At 45.1% G+C, this 15114-nt stretch overlaps 1 protein-coding gene across 1 annotated transcript in view; it reads right to left on the bottom strand.

Moving 5' to 3' along the window:
• LOC147095734 (CD166 antigen-like) overlaps window positions 1–15114 on the bottom strand; it is an 86702-nt gene that overhangs the window by 21084 nt on the left and 50504 nt on the right. Inside the window, exon 7 of the mRNA XM_085974782.1 lies at window positions 9290–9417. Within this exon, the coding sequence (XP_085830908.1) occupies window positions 9290–9417 (128 nt within the window). The remainder of the gene's footprint in view (window positions 1–9289; window positions 9418–15114) is intronic.

Raw genomic sequence — 15114 nt, 5'->3', positions numbered from 1 at the left:
TAACACCCAACTGCTATACACCGCCTGAATACAATTAACACCCAACTGCTATACACCACCTGAATACAATTAACACCCAACTGCTATACACCGCCTGAATACAATTAACACCCAACTGCTATACACCACCTGAATACAATTAACACCCAACTGCTATACACCGCCTGAATACAATTAACACCCAACTGCTATACACCACCTGAATACAATTAACACCCAACTGCTATACACCGCCTGAATACAATTAACACCCAACTGCTATACACCACCTGAATACAATTAACACCCAACTGCTATACACTGCCTGAATACAATTAACACCCAACTGCTATACACCACCTGAATACAATTAACACCCAACTGCTATACACCGCCTGAATACAATTAACGCCCAACTGCTATACACCGCCTGAATACAATTAACACCCAACTGCTATACACTGCCTGAATACAATTAACACCCAACTGCTATACACCGCCTGAATATAATTAACACCCAACTGCTATACACCGCCTGAATACAATTAACACCCAACTGCTATACACTGCCTGAATACAATTAACACCCAACTGCTATACACCGCCTGAATACAATTAACACCCAACTGCTATACACCGCCTGAATACAATTAACGCCCAACTGCTATACACCGCCTGAATACAATTAACACCCAACTGCTATACACCGCCTGAATACAATTAACGCCCAACTGCTATACACCGCCTGAATACAATTAACACCCAACTGCTATACACCGCCTGAATACAATTAACACCCAACTGCTATACATTGCCTGAATACAATTAACACCCAACTGCTATACACCGCCTGAATACAATTAACACCCAACTGCTATACACCGCCTGAATACAATTAACACCCAACTGCTATACACTGCCTGAATACAATTAACACCCAACTGCTATACACCGCCCGAATACAATTAACACCCAACTGCTATACACCGCCTGAATACAATTAACACCCAACTGCTATACACTGCCTGAATACAATTAACACCCAACTGCTATACACTGCCTGAATACAATTAACACCCAACTGCTATACACCGCCTGAATACAATTAACACCCAACTGCTATACACCGCCTGAATACAATTAACACCCAACTGCTATACACCGCCTGAATACAATTAACACCCAACTGCTATACACCGCCTGAATACAATTAACACCCAACTGCTATACACCGCCTGAATACAATTAACACCCAACTGCTATACACTGCCTGAATACAATTAACACCCAACTGCTATACACCGCCTGAATACAATTAACACCCAACTGCTATACACCGCCTGAATACAATTAACACCCAACTGCTATACACCGCCTGAATACAATTAACACCCAACTGCTATACACCGCCTGAATACAATTAACACCCAACTGCTATACACCGCCTGAATACAATTAACACCCAACTGCTATACACTGCCTGAATACAATTAACACCCAACTGCTATACACCGCCTGAATACAATTAACACCCAACTGCTATACACTGCCTGAATACAATTAACACCCAACTGCTATACACCGCCTGAATACAATTAACACCCAACTGCTATACCCCGCCTGAATATAATTAACACCCAACTGCTATACACTGCCTGAATACAATTAACACCCAACTGCTATACACTGCCTGAATACAATTAACACCCAACTGCTATACACCACCTGAATACAATTAACGCTTCTCCCCCAGTAGTGTAGTCGGGGGTGGGGTCAGGTGGTCGGGGGTGGGGTCAGGTGGGCGGGGGGGGAGCAGTGTAAGATAGAATGTACCTTAGGATTTAGTAAACATTATTAAGATTTTAAACCATTATTAAATAACTATAATATGTGCAATTGTATGTTAGAAACCTAAAAAAGCCTGTATAAAAGGGCGAATGGTTGAGAAGTAAAGCAGGATGGGAAATTATGCCAACCTGATTAAAACGCTGTTAGAAAATGCTGTAGTAATGAAATGTTGTGTTAAGTAAACCCAGATATAGTAGGAGGCATGGAATTCGGTCATGTTATCGAAAAGAGATAAGAGCTAGGGGAGAGAGATATGAGTTAGAGACAGCCTCCACATAAAAATCTGCAGAATAGACAAACTGTTTAGAAAACACCTCAAGAATGTTCTGTAAAGTGAAACTCTTGGACAAGGGTAGCTTGCTATGCACAGAAAGAGGCCTAGTGGGATTCACAAGGTCATAAGATGACTGGCAAGGAAAAGAGGGACATTTACCAGGTGTCAGAGAGCTAATTACTGCCACGTAGGCAAAACGGGAGGAAAAGGGTATAAAAATGCAGATATTGAACACTGAAAGCAACGCAAAACCAGAGGAAGAAGAAACTTCAGTCAACAGAACACAGCAAGAGAATAAAGAGACTGTGCCACAGTCACTCGGAAGGAACGCTGGGGTTTGATGAACAGACTGCGACTATCTTCTTGTTTAGTATTACTTAATTGTACTGGATGTTTAATGTTTAATAAGCCTGTTTTACTGATACACAATATCCTTGTACCCAGAGTGGATTGTGTAGTCACGGACTGTTTTACTGATACACAATATCCCTGTATCCAGAGTGGTTTGTGTAGTAACGGACTGTTTTACTGATACACAATATACCTGTACCCAGAGTGGTTTGTGTAGTCACGGACTGTTTTACTGATACACAATATCCTTGTACCCAGAGTGGATTGTGTAGTCACGGACTGTTTTACTGATACACAATATCCCTGTACCCAGAGTGGTTTGTGTAGTAACGGACTGTTTTACTGATACACAATATACCTGTACCCAGAGTGGTTTGTGTAGTCACGGATTGTTTTACTGATACACAGTATACCAGTACCCAGAGTGGATTGTGTAGTCACGGACTGTTTTACTGATACACAATGTACCTGTACCCAGAGTGGTTTGTGTAGTCATGGACTGTTTTACTGATACACAATATCCCTGTACCCAGAGTGGTTTGTGTAGTCACGGACTGTTTTACTGATACACAATATACCTGTACCCGGAGTGGTTTGTGTAGTCACGGACTATTTTACTGATACACAATATACCTGTACCCGGAGTGGTTTGTGTAGTCACGGACTGTTTTACTGATACACAATATCCCTGTACCCAGAGTGGTTTGTGTAGTCACGGACTGTTTTACTGATACACAATGGCCCAGAAATTCCAGAACGGGGCTTGCAGCGCGTGCAAGCCCTGTATTTGCACTTACCCCGCGCTCGTGCCGATCAGCTTCTGGGACGCCTGAACTTGCAGAAATAGAAAGCACATTCCCGGGCAGCATATGACGTCACGCCGCCCAGGAGTGCAGCCAGCGCGAAGCCAGGAGCGTGCAGTGTAAGTGAGACACGCCCCTTGAGGTCTCAGTTTCACTGGACACGCCCCCAATGTTTCTGTCAAGCTGCTAAGGATTTTTACATGCAAAGCAGCAGTTTAAATAGGTTTTTGGAAGTTTTTTGAAGATTTTGGTAACTTTTATAAACTTTTTAAAATGTTTACATTATTTTGAGTAATCTGAAGTAGTTTTAAAGAGAATTAAAGCAATTTAAAGACTTTTAAAAGCCCTAAAAGAATTTTTTTAATTCCATTTATTTATTTAGCAATGTCGTCGTCATACGTGTCTTCACACTGTTCCCTTTGGGGAACTGTATGAAGTGGTGGAAGGATTTATGGCCATGATTAACGCTCATTCTGTGACCGTAACCATCTTTGAACCAGCCATTAGGGCGGTTAGTCCTATGGCGGGAGGGTTTTACGGGCTCCCACAAGCTATACAAGGAGGGGGGGCCACCCACACCCACGGACGCAAATATCCCACTGGATGTCAACCCAGAATTTAGAGCCGGAGCTCCGACTCCACTTGCCGGGACTGTCTGGAGCGAGGTTCGAAACCCTACCCTGATCTGGCCCAGCGGCGGGGATCCTACCGCTATGACAAAGGCCCAATCCAATTAGCAACGTGAAATGGCAGCATAGGGCTCCAGTCACGGGGAGGGAAAAGGCGCAGGAAACGTATGGGTGTCACCTTTTGTGCGGAGTGGGCCTTTTGCGTAGCAGTAAGCATCCCCGCCGCTGGGCCAGAAGGAGTAGGGTTTTGAACCCCACTCCAGACAGTCCCGGCAAGTGGAGTCGGAGCTCCAACTTTAAATTCTGGGTGGACATCCAGCGGGATACTTGCGTCCGTGGGTGTTGGTGGCCCCCCCCCCCCTCAGATGGGTTGTGGGAGCCCGTAAAACCCTCCCGCCATAGGACTAACCACCCTAATGGCTGGTTCAAAGATGGTTACGGTCATGGAATGAGCGTTAATCACGGCCATAAATCCTTCCACCACTTCATACAGTTCCCCAAAGGGAACAGTGTGAGGATACGTACGATGATGACCTCTTGCGCAATGCACCTCCTTGGGCCCTCAGTCGCAGATGCGAGGGGGCAAGTCGTGCAATTGTTAAATTTTTTATTTTATTGACATGTAAAATGTTGGCCCAGTAATTCCCTTCCAAATGCGCTAGTACGGTCGGGGTACTTACGCATCTGGCCGGATGAAATGCCGGTTTTCAGCATTCACAGTGCATGTGGGGAAAACCGGCATTTCCTGTCCTCTGAATGAAGGGGTTCAGAGGCAGAACGCGTGCGACTGCACAGGCAGCGCGTGCGCAGTATAATTCGCCGCTTTCATTAATGCTTTCAGTGAGGTCCAGTCATTACAACTTACACATGAAAAAAGCATGGGTACAGTTGCTCCACAGGCTGCGGAGGAAGATATTTCTTATCGTGGAGCTGCTGAAAGTATGTATGTCTGTATATATTCCTTTGCATGTTATGTATATATTCCTTTATTTATGTGTATGAATGTATTATTTAATTATGACTTTCAGAGAAAGTAACTTATTGGAAAATCATAATTAAAAACATACATTCATACACATTAGTAAAGGAATATAAAACATACATACATATACGTAAAGGAATATATGTGGACATACATACATAACTCATTCTCACATTCCATTCACACAGCCACAATTGCTCCTTCTACCTACCGTTCTGAAAACCCTTTTAAAAAAAAAATTTAAACTTTAAAACTTACTTAAAATTTCTTAAAATAACTTCCCTCCCTTTCCCAAACAAAAATATTGCATTTCAAAAGCTCCACGATAAAATATATCTTCCTCCGCAGCCAATGAACAACTTTACACTTGCTTTTTTCACGTGTAACTTCTAAGGACTTACCCTCACGGATTTCATGAATGAAATCCACGAAGTTCACTGCGCAAGCGCTGCCTGTGCAGTCGCACGCGCTCGAGGTCTGGAAATGCCGGCGTTCCCCGCATGCGCTGTTCATGCTGAACGCCGGCATTTCCAACGGCCAGAAGTGTGAGTAAGCCGACCGTACTCACGCTTCTGGCCTGGAATTTCTGGCCCATTATACCTGGACCCAGAGTGGTTTGTGTAGTCACGGACTGTTTTACTGATACACAATATCCCTGTACCCAGAGTGGTTTGTGTAGTCACGGACTGTTTTACTGATACACAATATACCTGTACCCAGAGTGGTTTGTGTAGTCACGGACTGTTTTACTGATACACAATATACCAGTACCCAGAGTGGTTTGTGTAGTCACAGACTGTTTTACTGATACACAATATACCTGTACCCAGAGTGGTTTGTGTAGTCACGGACTGTTTTACTGATACACAATATACCAGTACCCAGAGTGGTTTGTGTAGTCACAGACTGTTTTACTGATACACAATATACCTGTACCCAGAGTGGTTTGTGTAGTCACGGACTGTTTTACTGATACACAATATACCAGTACCCAGAGTGGTTTGTGTAGTCACAGACTGTTTTACTGATACACAATATCCCTGTACCCAGGGTGGTTTGTGTAGTCACGGACTGTTTTACTGATACACAATATCCCTGTACCCAGAGTGGTTTGTGTAGTCACGGACTGTTTTACTGATACACAATATACCTGGACCCAGAGTGGTTTGTGTAGTCACGGACTGTTTTACTGATACACAATATATCTGTACCCAGAGTGGTTTGTGTAGTCACGGACTGTTTTACTGACACACAATATACCTGTACCCAGAGTGGTTTGTGTAGTCACGGACTGTTTTACTGATACACAATATACCTGGACCCGGAGTGGTTTGTGTAGTCACAGACTGTTTTACTGATACACAATATACCTGTACCCAGAGTGGTTTGTGTAGTCACAGACTGTTTTACTGATACACAATATACCTGTACCCAGAGTGGTTTGTGTAGTCACGGACTGTTTTACTGATACACAATATACCTGGATCCAGAATGGTTTGTGTAGTCACGGACTGTTTTACTGACACACAATATACCTGTACCCAGAGTGGTTTGTGTAGTAACAGACTATTTTACTGATCCACAATATACCTGTACCCAGAGTGGTTTGTGTAGTAACAGACTATTTTACTGATACACAATGGGCCAGAAATTCCAGAACGGGGCTTGCAGCGCGTGCAAGCCCCGTATTTGCACTTACCCCGCGCTCCTGCCGATCAGCTCCAGGGACGCCTGCACTTCCAGAAACTGAAGCAAGAATCCCGGGCAGCGTATGACGTCACGCCGCCCAGGAGCGCAGCCAGCGCGGACCCAGGAGCGTGCAGTGTAAGTGAGACACGCCCCTTGAGGTCTCAGTTTCACTGGACACGCCCCCAATGTTTCTGTCAAGCTGCTTTGCTTTTTTACATGCAAAGCAGCAGTTTAAATAGGTTTTTGGAAGTTTTTTGAAGATTTTGGTAACTTTTATAAACTTTTTAAAATGTTTACATTATTTTGAGTAATCTGAAGTAGTTTTAAAGAGAATTAAAGCAATTTAAAGACTTTTAAAAGCCCTAAAAGAATTTTTTTAATTCCATTTATTTATTTAGCAATGTCGTCGTCATACGTGTCTTCACACTGTTCCCTTTGGGGAACTGTATGAAGTGGTGGAAGGATTTATGGCCGTGATTAACGCTCATTCCATGACCGTAACCATCTTTGAACCAGCCATTAGGGCGGTTACTCCTATGGCGGGAGGGTTTTACGGGCTCCCACAAGCTATACAAGGAGGGGGGGCCACCCACACCCACGGACGCAAATATCCCACTGGATGTCAACCCAGAATTTAGAGCCGGAGCTCCGACTCCACTTGCCGGGACTGTCTGGAGCGGGGTTCGAAACCCTACCCTGATCTGGCCCAGCGGCAGGGATCCTACCGCTATGACAAAGGCCCAATCCGATTAGCAACGTGAAATGGCAGCATAGGGCTCCAGTCACGGGGAGGGAAAAGGCGCAGGAAACGTATGGGTGTCACCTTTTGTGCGGAGTGGGCCTTTTGCGTAGCAGTAAGCATCCCCGCCGCTGGGCCAGAAGGAGTAGGGTTTTGAACCCCACTCCAGACAGTCCCGGCAACTTTAAATTCTGGGTGGACATCCAGTGGGATACTTGCGTCCGTGGGTGTTGGTGGCCCCCCCCTCCCTCAGATGGGTTGTGGGAGCCCGTAAAACCCTCCCGCCATAGGACTAACCACCCTAATGGCTGGTTCAAAGATGGTTACGGTCACGGAATGAGCGTTAATCACGGCCATAAATCCTTCCACCACTTCATACAGTTCCCCAAAGGGAACAGTGTGAGGATACGTCCGATGATGACCTCTTGCGCAATGCACCTCCTTGGACCCTCAGTCGCAGGTGCGAGGGGGCAAGTGGTGCAAGTGTTAAATTTTTTATTTTATTGACATGTAAAATGTTGGCCCAATAATTCCCTTCCAAATGCGCTAGTACGGTCGGGGTACTTACGCATCTGGCCGGATGAAATGCCGGTTTTCAGCATGCACAGTGCATGTGGGGAAAACCGGCATTTCCTGTCCTCTGAACGAAGGGGTTCAGAGGCAGAACGCGTGCGACTGCACAGGCAGCGCGTGCGCAGTATAATTCGCCGCTTTCATTAATGCTTTCAGTGAGGTCCAGTCATTACAACTTACACATGAAAAAAGCATGGGTACAGTTGCTACAGAGGCTGCGGAGGAAGATATTTCTTATCGTGGAGCTTCTGAAAGTATGTATGTCTGTATATATTCCTTTGCGTGTTATGTATATATTCCTTTACTTATGTGTATGAATGTATTATTTAATTATGACTTTCAGAGAAAGTAACTTATTGGAAAATCATAATTAAAAACATACATTCATACACATTAGTAAAGGAATATAAAACATACATACATATACGTAAAGGAATATATGTGGACATACATACATAACTCATTCTCACATTTCATTCACACAGCCACAATTGCTCCTTCTACCTACCGTTCTGAAAACCCTTTAAAAAAAAAAATTTAAACTTTAAAACTTACTTAAAATTTCTTAAAATAACTTCCCTCCCTTTCCCAAACAAAAATATTGCATTTCAAAAGCTCCACGATAAAATATATCTTCCTCCGCAGCCAATGAACCACTTTACACTTGCTTTTTTTCAGTGTAAGTTCTGAGGACTTACCCTCACGGATTTCATGAATGAAATCCACGAAGTTCACTGCGCACGCGCTGCCTGTGCAGTCGCACGCGCTCGAGGTCTGGAAATGCCGGCGTTCCCCGCATGCGCTGTTCATGCTGAACGCCGGCATTTCCAACGGCCAGAAGCGTGAGTACCCCGAGCGCACTCACGCTTCTGGCCTGGAATTTCTGGCCCAATATACCTGTACCCAGAGTGGTTTGTGTAGTCACGGTCAAATTAATTCAGAGCATTTAAAAGCGACAGGGGATTCAGCCGCAATAACCTGACCTTCCCTGGCGGGAATGGGGGCGAGTTCGGGGACGGGCGCCCGTTTTATCCCCCTCCCCCCCCGCCCGACTTTATTCTCCGTTCACTTCGAAGGAGAGTGAGATCGGGCGGGGGTGTAAAACTAGCATTCGCCCTGTTCCCATCGGGCGGGGTAAGGTTAAAATCGGGCCTGAAGCTGAAAACCCACCGGATTCTCCTCGAACCTACCAGCGCTCCGAGGTCTAATTTGACAGACTGGCAGCAGTAGTAGGACATTTCTAGTGATTCTATGAGCAGCGACTTGCCCCCGCCCCCCCCCGCCGCAACCACTGAGGGAGCAGTTAGCCGCTCCGTTCCCAGAAAAATAAGAGTCCTTAAGAACCCAGACGCCTTAAGAAAATTGAGCAGCATCGTTCACCGTTGACCACCACCGTTTGACCATTGGCTTGTTACCACTTACATCTTTTTCCCAGAGATATTCTGCCGGTGAAGGGTTGGTGTCAGCCGTACAATTCAGGGTGATGGTGTCGCCTTCTCTGATTATGTCGTTGGATGGGTCCACTTCTATCGTAACGTGCTCTATTGGATCTATACACGGGAAGGGCAGAAAACAAATGCTGCTTAGGGGTAAAGGGAAAGAAAGAAATATACAGCGTCTCTCAGGGCCTCAGGACGTCCCAAAGCCCTTTACAACCAATGAAGTACTTTTTGAAGTGTTGTAGAGTAGGAAACGCGGCCGCCAATTCGTGCACAGCAAGCTCCCACACACAGCAGCGGGATCACTTTGGTGATGTTAGTTGAGGGATAAAGATTGGCCAGGGAGAACTCCCCCCTGCACTTCTTCAAAATAGTGGCCGTGGGATCTTTTACGTCCAACTGAGAGAGCAGACAGGGCCTCGGTTTGAAGTCTCATCTGAAAGGCGGCACCTCCGACAGTGCGGCGCTCCCTCGGCACTGCGCTGGGAGCATCGGCCTGGATTTTGCGCTCAGGTCTCTGGAGCAGGGGCTTGAACCCACAACCTTTTGGCTCATAAGCAGGCAGGGCCTCGGTTTAGTCATTCACGTAAAAGATGGCACTGTCAGCAATGCCTTGGCTGCCACCTATGTCTACAGAAATGACAGTGACTGCACTTCAAAAGTAGCCCACTGGTTGCAAAGCACTTGGGAACATCCTGAGGCGGCGATGAGGCATGTAAACTCTTTTTAATTGAGAAATCAAAGCACATCCTGTTGAGGTTGGAAGAAACAGGAGAGAGAATGAGGCAAGTAGTGGTAATCCGGCAATGCCACATTTGGAGTTTAATAACCTGGAGATTATTGGAGGCAGGGAATTACATAGAATTACATAGACTTTTACAGCACAGAAACAGGCCATTCAGCCCAACTGACATTTGTGCTCCACACGAGCCTCCTCCCCACCCCTCTTCATCTCATCCTATCAGCATAACCTTCTATTCCTTCCTCCCCCACAAGCTTCCCCTTAAATGCCCTATTTTCAAATGGGGAACAAACCCAGGACCCTACTTTCTGAGGGAGATGCGGTGTTGTGACACTGCGTACCCTCCATCCCGACAAGACCAGTGAAACCGTGATCACTGAGCTGCCAGGTGAGACTGAGCACTAATGCAATACGCCCTCCAGCCCATGGCTCTAGTCTTTTTAAAAAATTTGGTTATGGGATGTGGGCGTCGCTGGCAAGGCCAGCATTTATTGCCCATCCCTAGTTGCCCTCGAGAAGGTGGTGGTGAGTCGCCTTCTTGAACCGCTGCAGTCCGTGTGGCGAAGGCGCTCCCACAGTGCTGTTAGGCAGGGAGTTCCAGGATTTTGACCCAGCGACGATGAAGGAATGGCCGATATAATTACAAGTCAGGATGGTGTGTGAGTCGGAGGGGAACCTGCAGGTGGTGGTGTCCCCATGCGCCTGCTGCCCTTGTCCTTCTAGGTGGAAGAGGTCGCGGGTTTGGGAGGTGCTGCCGAAGAAGCCTTGGCGAGTTGCTGCAGTGCATCTTGTAGATGGTACACACTGCAGCCACGGTACGCCGGTGGTGGAGGGAGTGAATGTTTAAGGTGGTGGATGGGGTGCTAATCAAGCGGGCTGCTTTGTCCTGGATGGTGTCGAGCTTCTTGAGTGTTGTTGGAGCTGCACTCATCCAGGCAAGTGGAGCGTTTTCCATCACACTCCTTACTTGTGCCTTGTAGATGGTGGAAAGGCTTTGAGGAGTCAGGAGGTGAGACACTCGCCACAGAATACCCAGCCTCTGACCTGCTCTTGTTGTCACCGTATTTATGTGGCTGGTCCAGTTAAGTTTCTGGTCAATGGTGACCCCCCAGGATGTTGATGGTGGGGGATTCGGCGATGGTAATGCCATTGAATGTCTTGATTGAATTGCTAGATTTGAAGTCTGTGTTAATTAACGGTTTTTCAGTGTCTCTTCAAATCAGCTCAGGCACCTTTTTCTTATTTTTAAAAAGTGTTTTATTTTCAGAAGCAAATTGATCTGTCTTAATCCGTTGCTGCGATCCCAGCCTTCAGCCAAGTTAGATTTCAGGAATAACAACAGAAAATGCTGGAAAAACTCAGCAAGTCAGGCAACATCCGTGGAGAGAAATTTGAGTTGGCGTTTCGGGTTTGACCCTTCTTCAAAACTGGAGAGAAAAGGAACTAGATCGAAGGCAGGGCTGCGATCGGACAAAAGAATAAAAGAACCAAAAGAAGTAAAAGAGATTAGAAGCTAGACGAGATGGTAATAGGCTGTGATTAGGTGTAAAGTGTACTGGCAGGGTAAAAGATAGCTGCCAGGTGTGAGAGAGAAACAAAAGGAAAGGGGGGGGGGAAGGAAAGGAGTGGAAAAATATAAGTGAAAATGAAATTCTTGTATTTTAAGACAACGCAACACCGCCATCTGTTGGTCGGGTATGAGTACTGCAGGGAAGGGAAGGATTGCCTCGCTACACAAGATAGTCGGCCCATCCATCCTGAAACACCCTACAGTGCCTCTGTTAACAGAGTCCAACTGTTTCTTAAACGATTCCAGGGATTTTCGCCTCTGCCACTTAATCCAATGTCCATTCTGTGTGTCGATCACTTTATCTAAATTCACGTAGCATTCGCAACAAGGTGGATGAATTAATGGCACAAATAGAAATAAATGGGTATGATGTAATTGCCATTACAGAGACTTGGTTGCAGGGTAACCAAAGCTGGGAACTGAATGTTCCAGGGTACTCAACATTTAGGAAGGACAGACAAAAAGGAAAAGGAGGTGGCATAGCGCTGTTAATAAGGGATGAGATCGGTACGATAGAGATAAAAGATCTTGGCTTGGCAGATCGTGATGTAGAACTGGAATCAGTTTAGGTGGAGCTAAGAAACAGCAAAGGGCGGAAAACATTGGTGGGAGTTGTGTATAGGCCACCAAACAGTACTGGTAATTTAGGGCACAGTATCAATCAAGAGATTAGAAGTGCAAGTAACAAGGGCAATACGGTAATCATGGGGGACTTTAATCTACATATTGACTGGGCACATCAAATCAAATGTGGAGGACGAATTCTTGGAATGCATGCGAGATGGTAACCAACCAGGGAACAGGCTATTCTGGATCTGGTACTGTGTAATAAGAAAGGGCTAATCAATAATCTTGTGGTAAAGGGGCCTTTAGGGACAAGTGATCATAATATGATTGAATTTTACATTAAGTTTGAGAGGGATGTAGTCCAATCTGAAACTAAGGTCTTCAATTTAAACAGAGGAAACTACAAGGGTATGAGGGACAAGTTGGCCATGGTAGATTGGGAGACTACACTAAAAGGTATGAAGGTGGACATACAATGACTAACATTCAAGGAAATAATGCATAATTTGCAACAAACATATATTCCTCTAGGGCATAAAAACCCAAAAGGAAAAGTGATCCAACCATGGCTAACAAAAGAAATTAAAGCTAGTATTAAGTCAAAGGAGGAAGCTTATAAAGTTGCCAGAAAAAGCGGTCAGCCTGAGGATTGGGATCTTTTTAGAAATCAGCAACGGGGGACCAAGAAATTGATAAAGAAAGGGAAAATGGAATATGAGCACAAACTAGCGAAAAATATAAAAACGGATTGTAAAAGCTTCGATAGGTATGTGAAAAGGAAAAGACTGGTGAAGGTAAATATAGGTCCTTTACAGTCAGAGACGGGAGAATTTATAATGGGGAATGAGGAAATGGCAGAAAAATTAAATAAATACTTTGTTTCTGTTTTCACGGAGGAAGACACAAAAAACCTCCCAGAAATACGAGAAATGTGGTGAAAATGAGGAACTTAAAGAAATTATTATTAATAAAAAAACAGTACTAGCAAAATTAATGGGACTAAAAGTCAATAAATCCCAAGGACCAGATGACCTACATCCTAGGGTTTTGAAAGAGGTGGCCATTGGGATAGTGGACGCATTGGTTGTCATCTTCCAAAATTCTATAGATTCTGGAATGGTTCCTGCAGATTGGAGGATAGCAAATGTAACTCCGCTATTTAAGAAAGGAAGGAGAAAGAAAACGGGGAACTACAGACCTGTTCGCCTCACATCAGTAGTTGGGAAAATGCTGGAATCTATTATAAAGGATGCAATAACTGGGCACTTAGAAACTAATAGAAAGATTGGGCAGAGTCAACATGGATTTATGAAAGGGAAATCCTGTTTGACAAACCTATTGGAGTTCTTTGAGGATGTAACTACTGGAGTAGACAAAGGGGAACCGGTAGATGTGGTGTATTTGGATTTTCAGAAGGCCTTCGATCAGGTCTCACACAAGAGGTTGGTGAACAAAATTAGGGCACATGGAATTGGGGGCAATATACTAGCATGGATTGAGAATTGGTTAAGAGACAGAAAGCAAAGAGTAGGGATAAATGGGTCTTTTTCAGGATGGCAGGCTGTGACTAGTGGGGTACCGCAAGGATTGGTGCTTGGGCCCCAGCTATTCACAATCTATATCAATGATTTGGATGAGGGGACTAAATGTGACATTTCCAAATTTGCTGATGATACAAAGCTAGGTGGCAGTGTCAATTGTGAAGTGGATGTGAAGAGGCTTGAAGGGGATCTCGACAGGCTCAGTGAGTGGGCGAGAACATGGCAGATGGAATATAATGTGGATAAATGTGAAGTTATCCAGTTTGGTAGAAAAAACAGAAAGGCAGAGTATTTCCTAAATGGTGATAGATTGGGGAATGTAGATGCTCAAAGGGACCTGGGTGTCCTTGTACATGAGTCACTGAAAGTGAATGTGCCGGTGCAGCAAGCCATTAGGAAGGCAAATGGTGTGCTGGCCTTCATTACAAGAGGATTTGAGTACAGGAGTAAAGAAGTCTTACTCCAATTATATAGGGCCTTACTCCAATTATATAAGAGACCACACCTGGAGTACTGTTTGCAATTTTGGTCTCCTTACCTAAGGAAGGATATACTTGCCACAGAGGGAGTGCAATGAAAGTTCACGAGATTGATTCCTGGGATGGCGGGACTGTCGTATGAGAAGAGATTGAGTAAACTAGGCCTGTATTCTCTTGAATTGAGAAGAATGAGAGGGGATCTCATTAAAGCATACAAAATTATTACAGGGCTTGATAGGGTGGATGCTGGGAGAATGTTTCCCTTAGCTGGGGAGTCTAGAACCAGGGGCCACAGCCTCAGGATAAAGGGTAGGCCATTCAGGACTGAGATGAGAAGAAATTTCTTCACTCAGAGGGTGGTGAATCTTTGGAATTTTCTACCCCAGAGGGCTGTGGAGGCTCAGTCATTGGGTATATTCAAAACAGAAGTCGATAGATTTCTGACTAGTAAGGGCATCAAGGGATATGGCGATAGGGCCGGTGAATGGAGTTGAGGCAGAAGATCAGCCATGATCTCATTGAATGGCGGAGCAGGCTCGAAGGGCCGAATGGCCGACTCCTGCTCCTATTTCTTATGTTCTTATGTTCTTTGTGTGAAGAATATGAGGAGCTGAGGTCCCGGGAAAAGAATAATTAGATCAGGAGGCCATCCATGAGTCTCGATTTCAGCGCACTGAACATACAGGGCGGAAGAAGGATGGTATATGTGGGAAGTCTGGAGGAATAAGTGGGTGGGAGTCCTGAGAAGCAATGGTGATGGAAATATTGAGAAAATGAAACCGAGAATGAAGATAGAGAGAGATTGGAGCCTAAAGGGGGAGGAACAGTCACCTATCAACCACAAGCTTTTTCATGAATACTGCCCAACCGTGCGAGAGGGGTTGCAGGAATAGCCTCCCCACGTACGGG

This window comes from Somniosus microcephalus, unplaced genomic scaffold (genome assembly GCF_052327205.1).
Source record: "Somniosus microcephalus isolate GS21.2 unplaced genomic scaffold, FLI_Smic_1.0 unresolved_chr1, whole genome shotgun sequence".
Lineage (NCBI taxonomy): Eukaryota > Metazoa > Chordata > Chondrichthyes > Squaliformes > Somniosidae > Somniosus > Somniosus microcephalus.
This window is presented reverse-complemented; position numbering and strand designations above follow the sequence as displayed.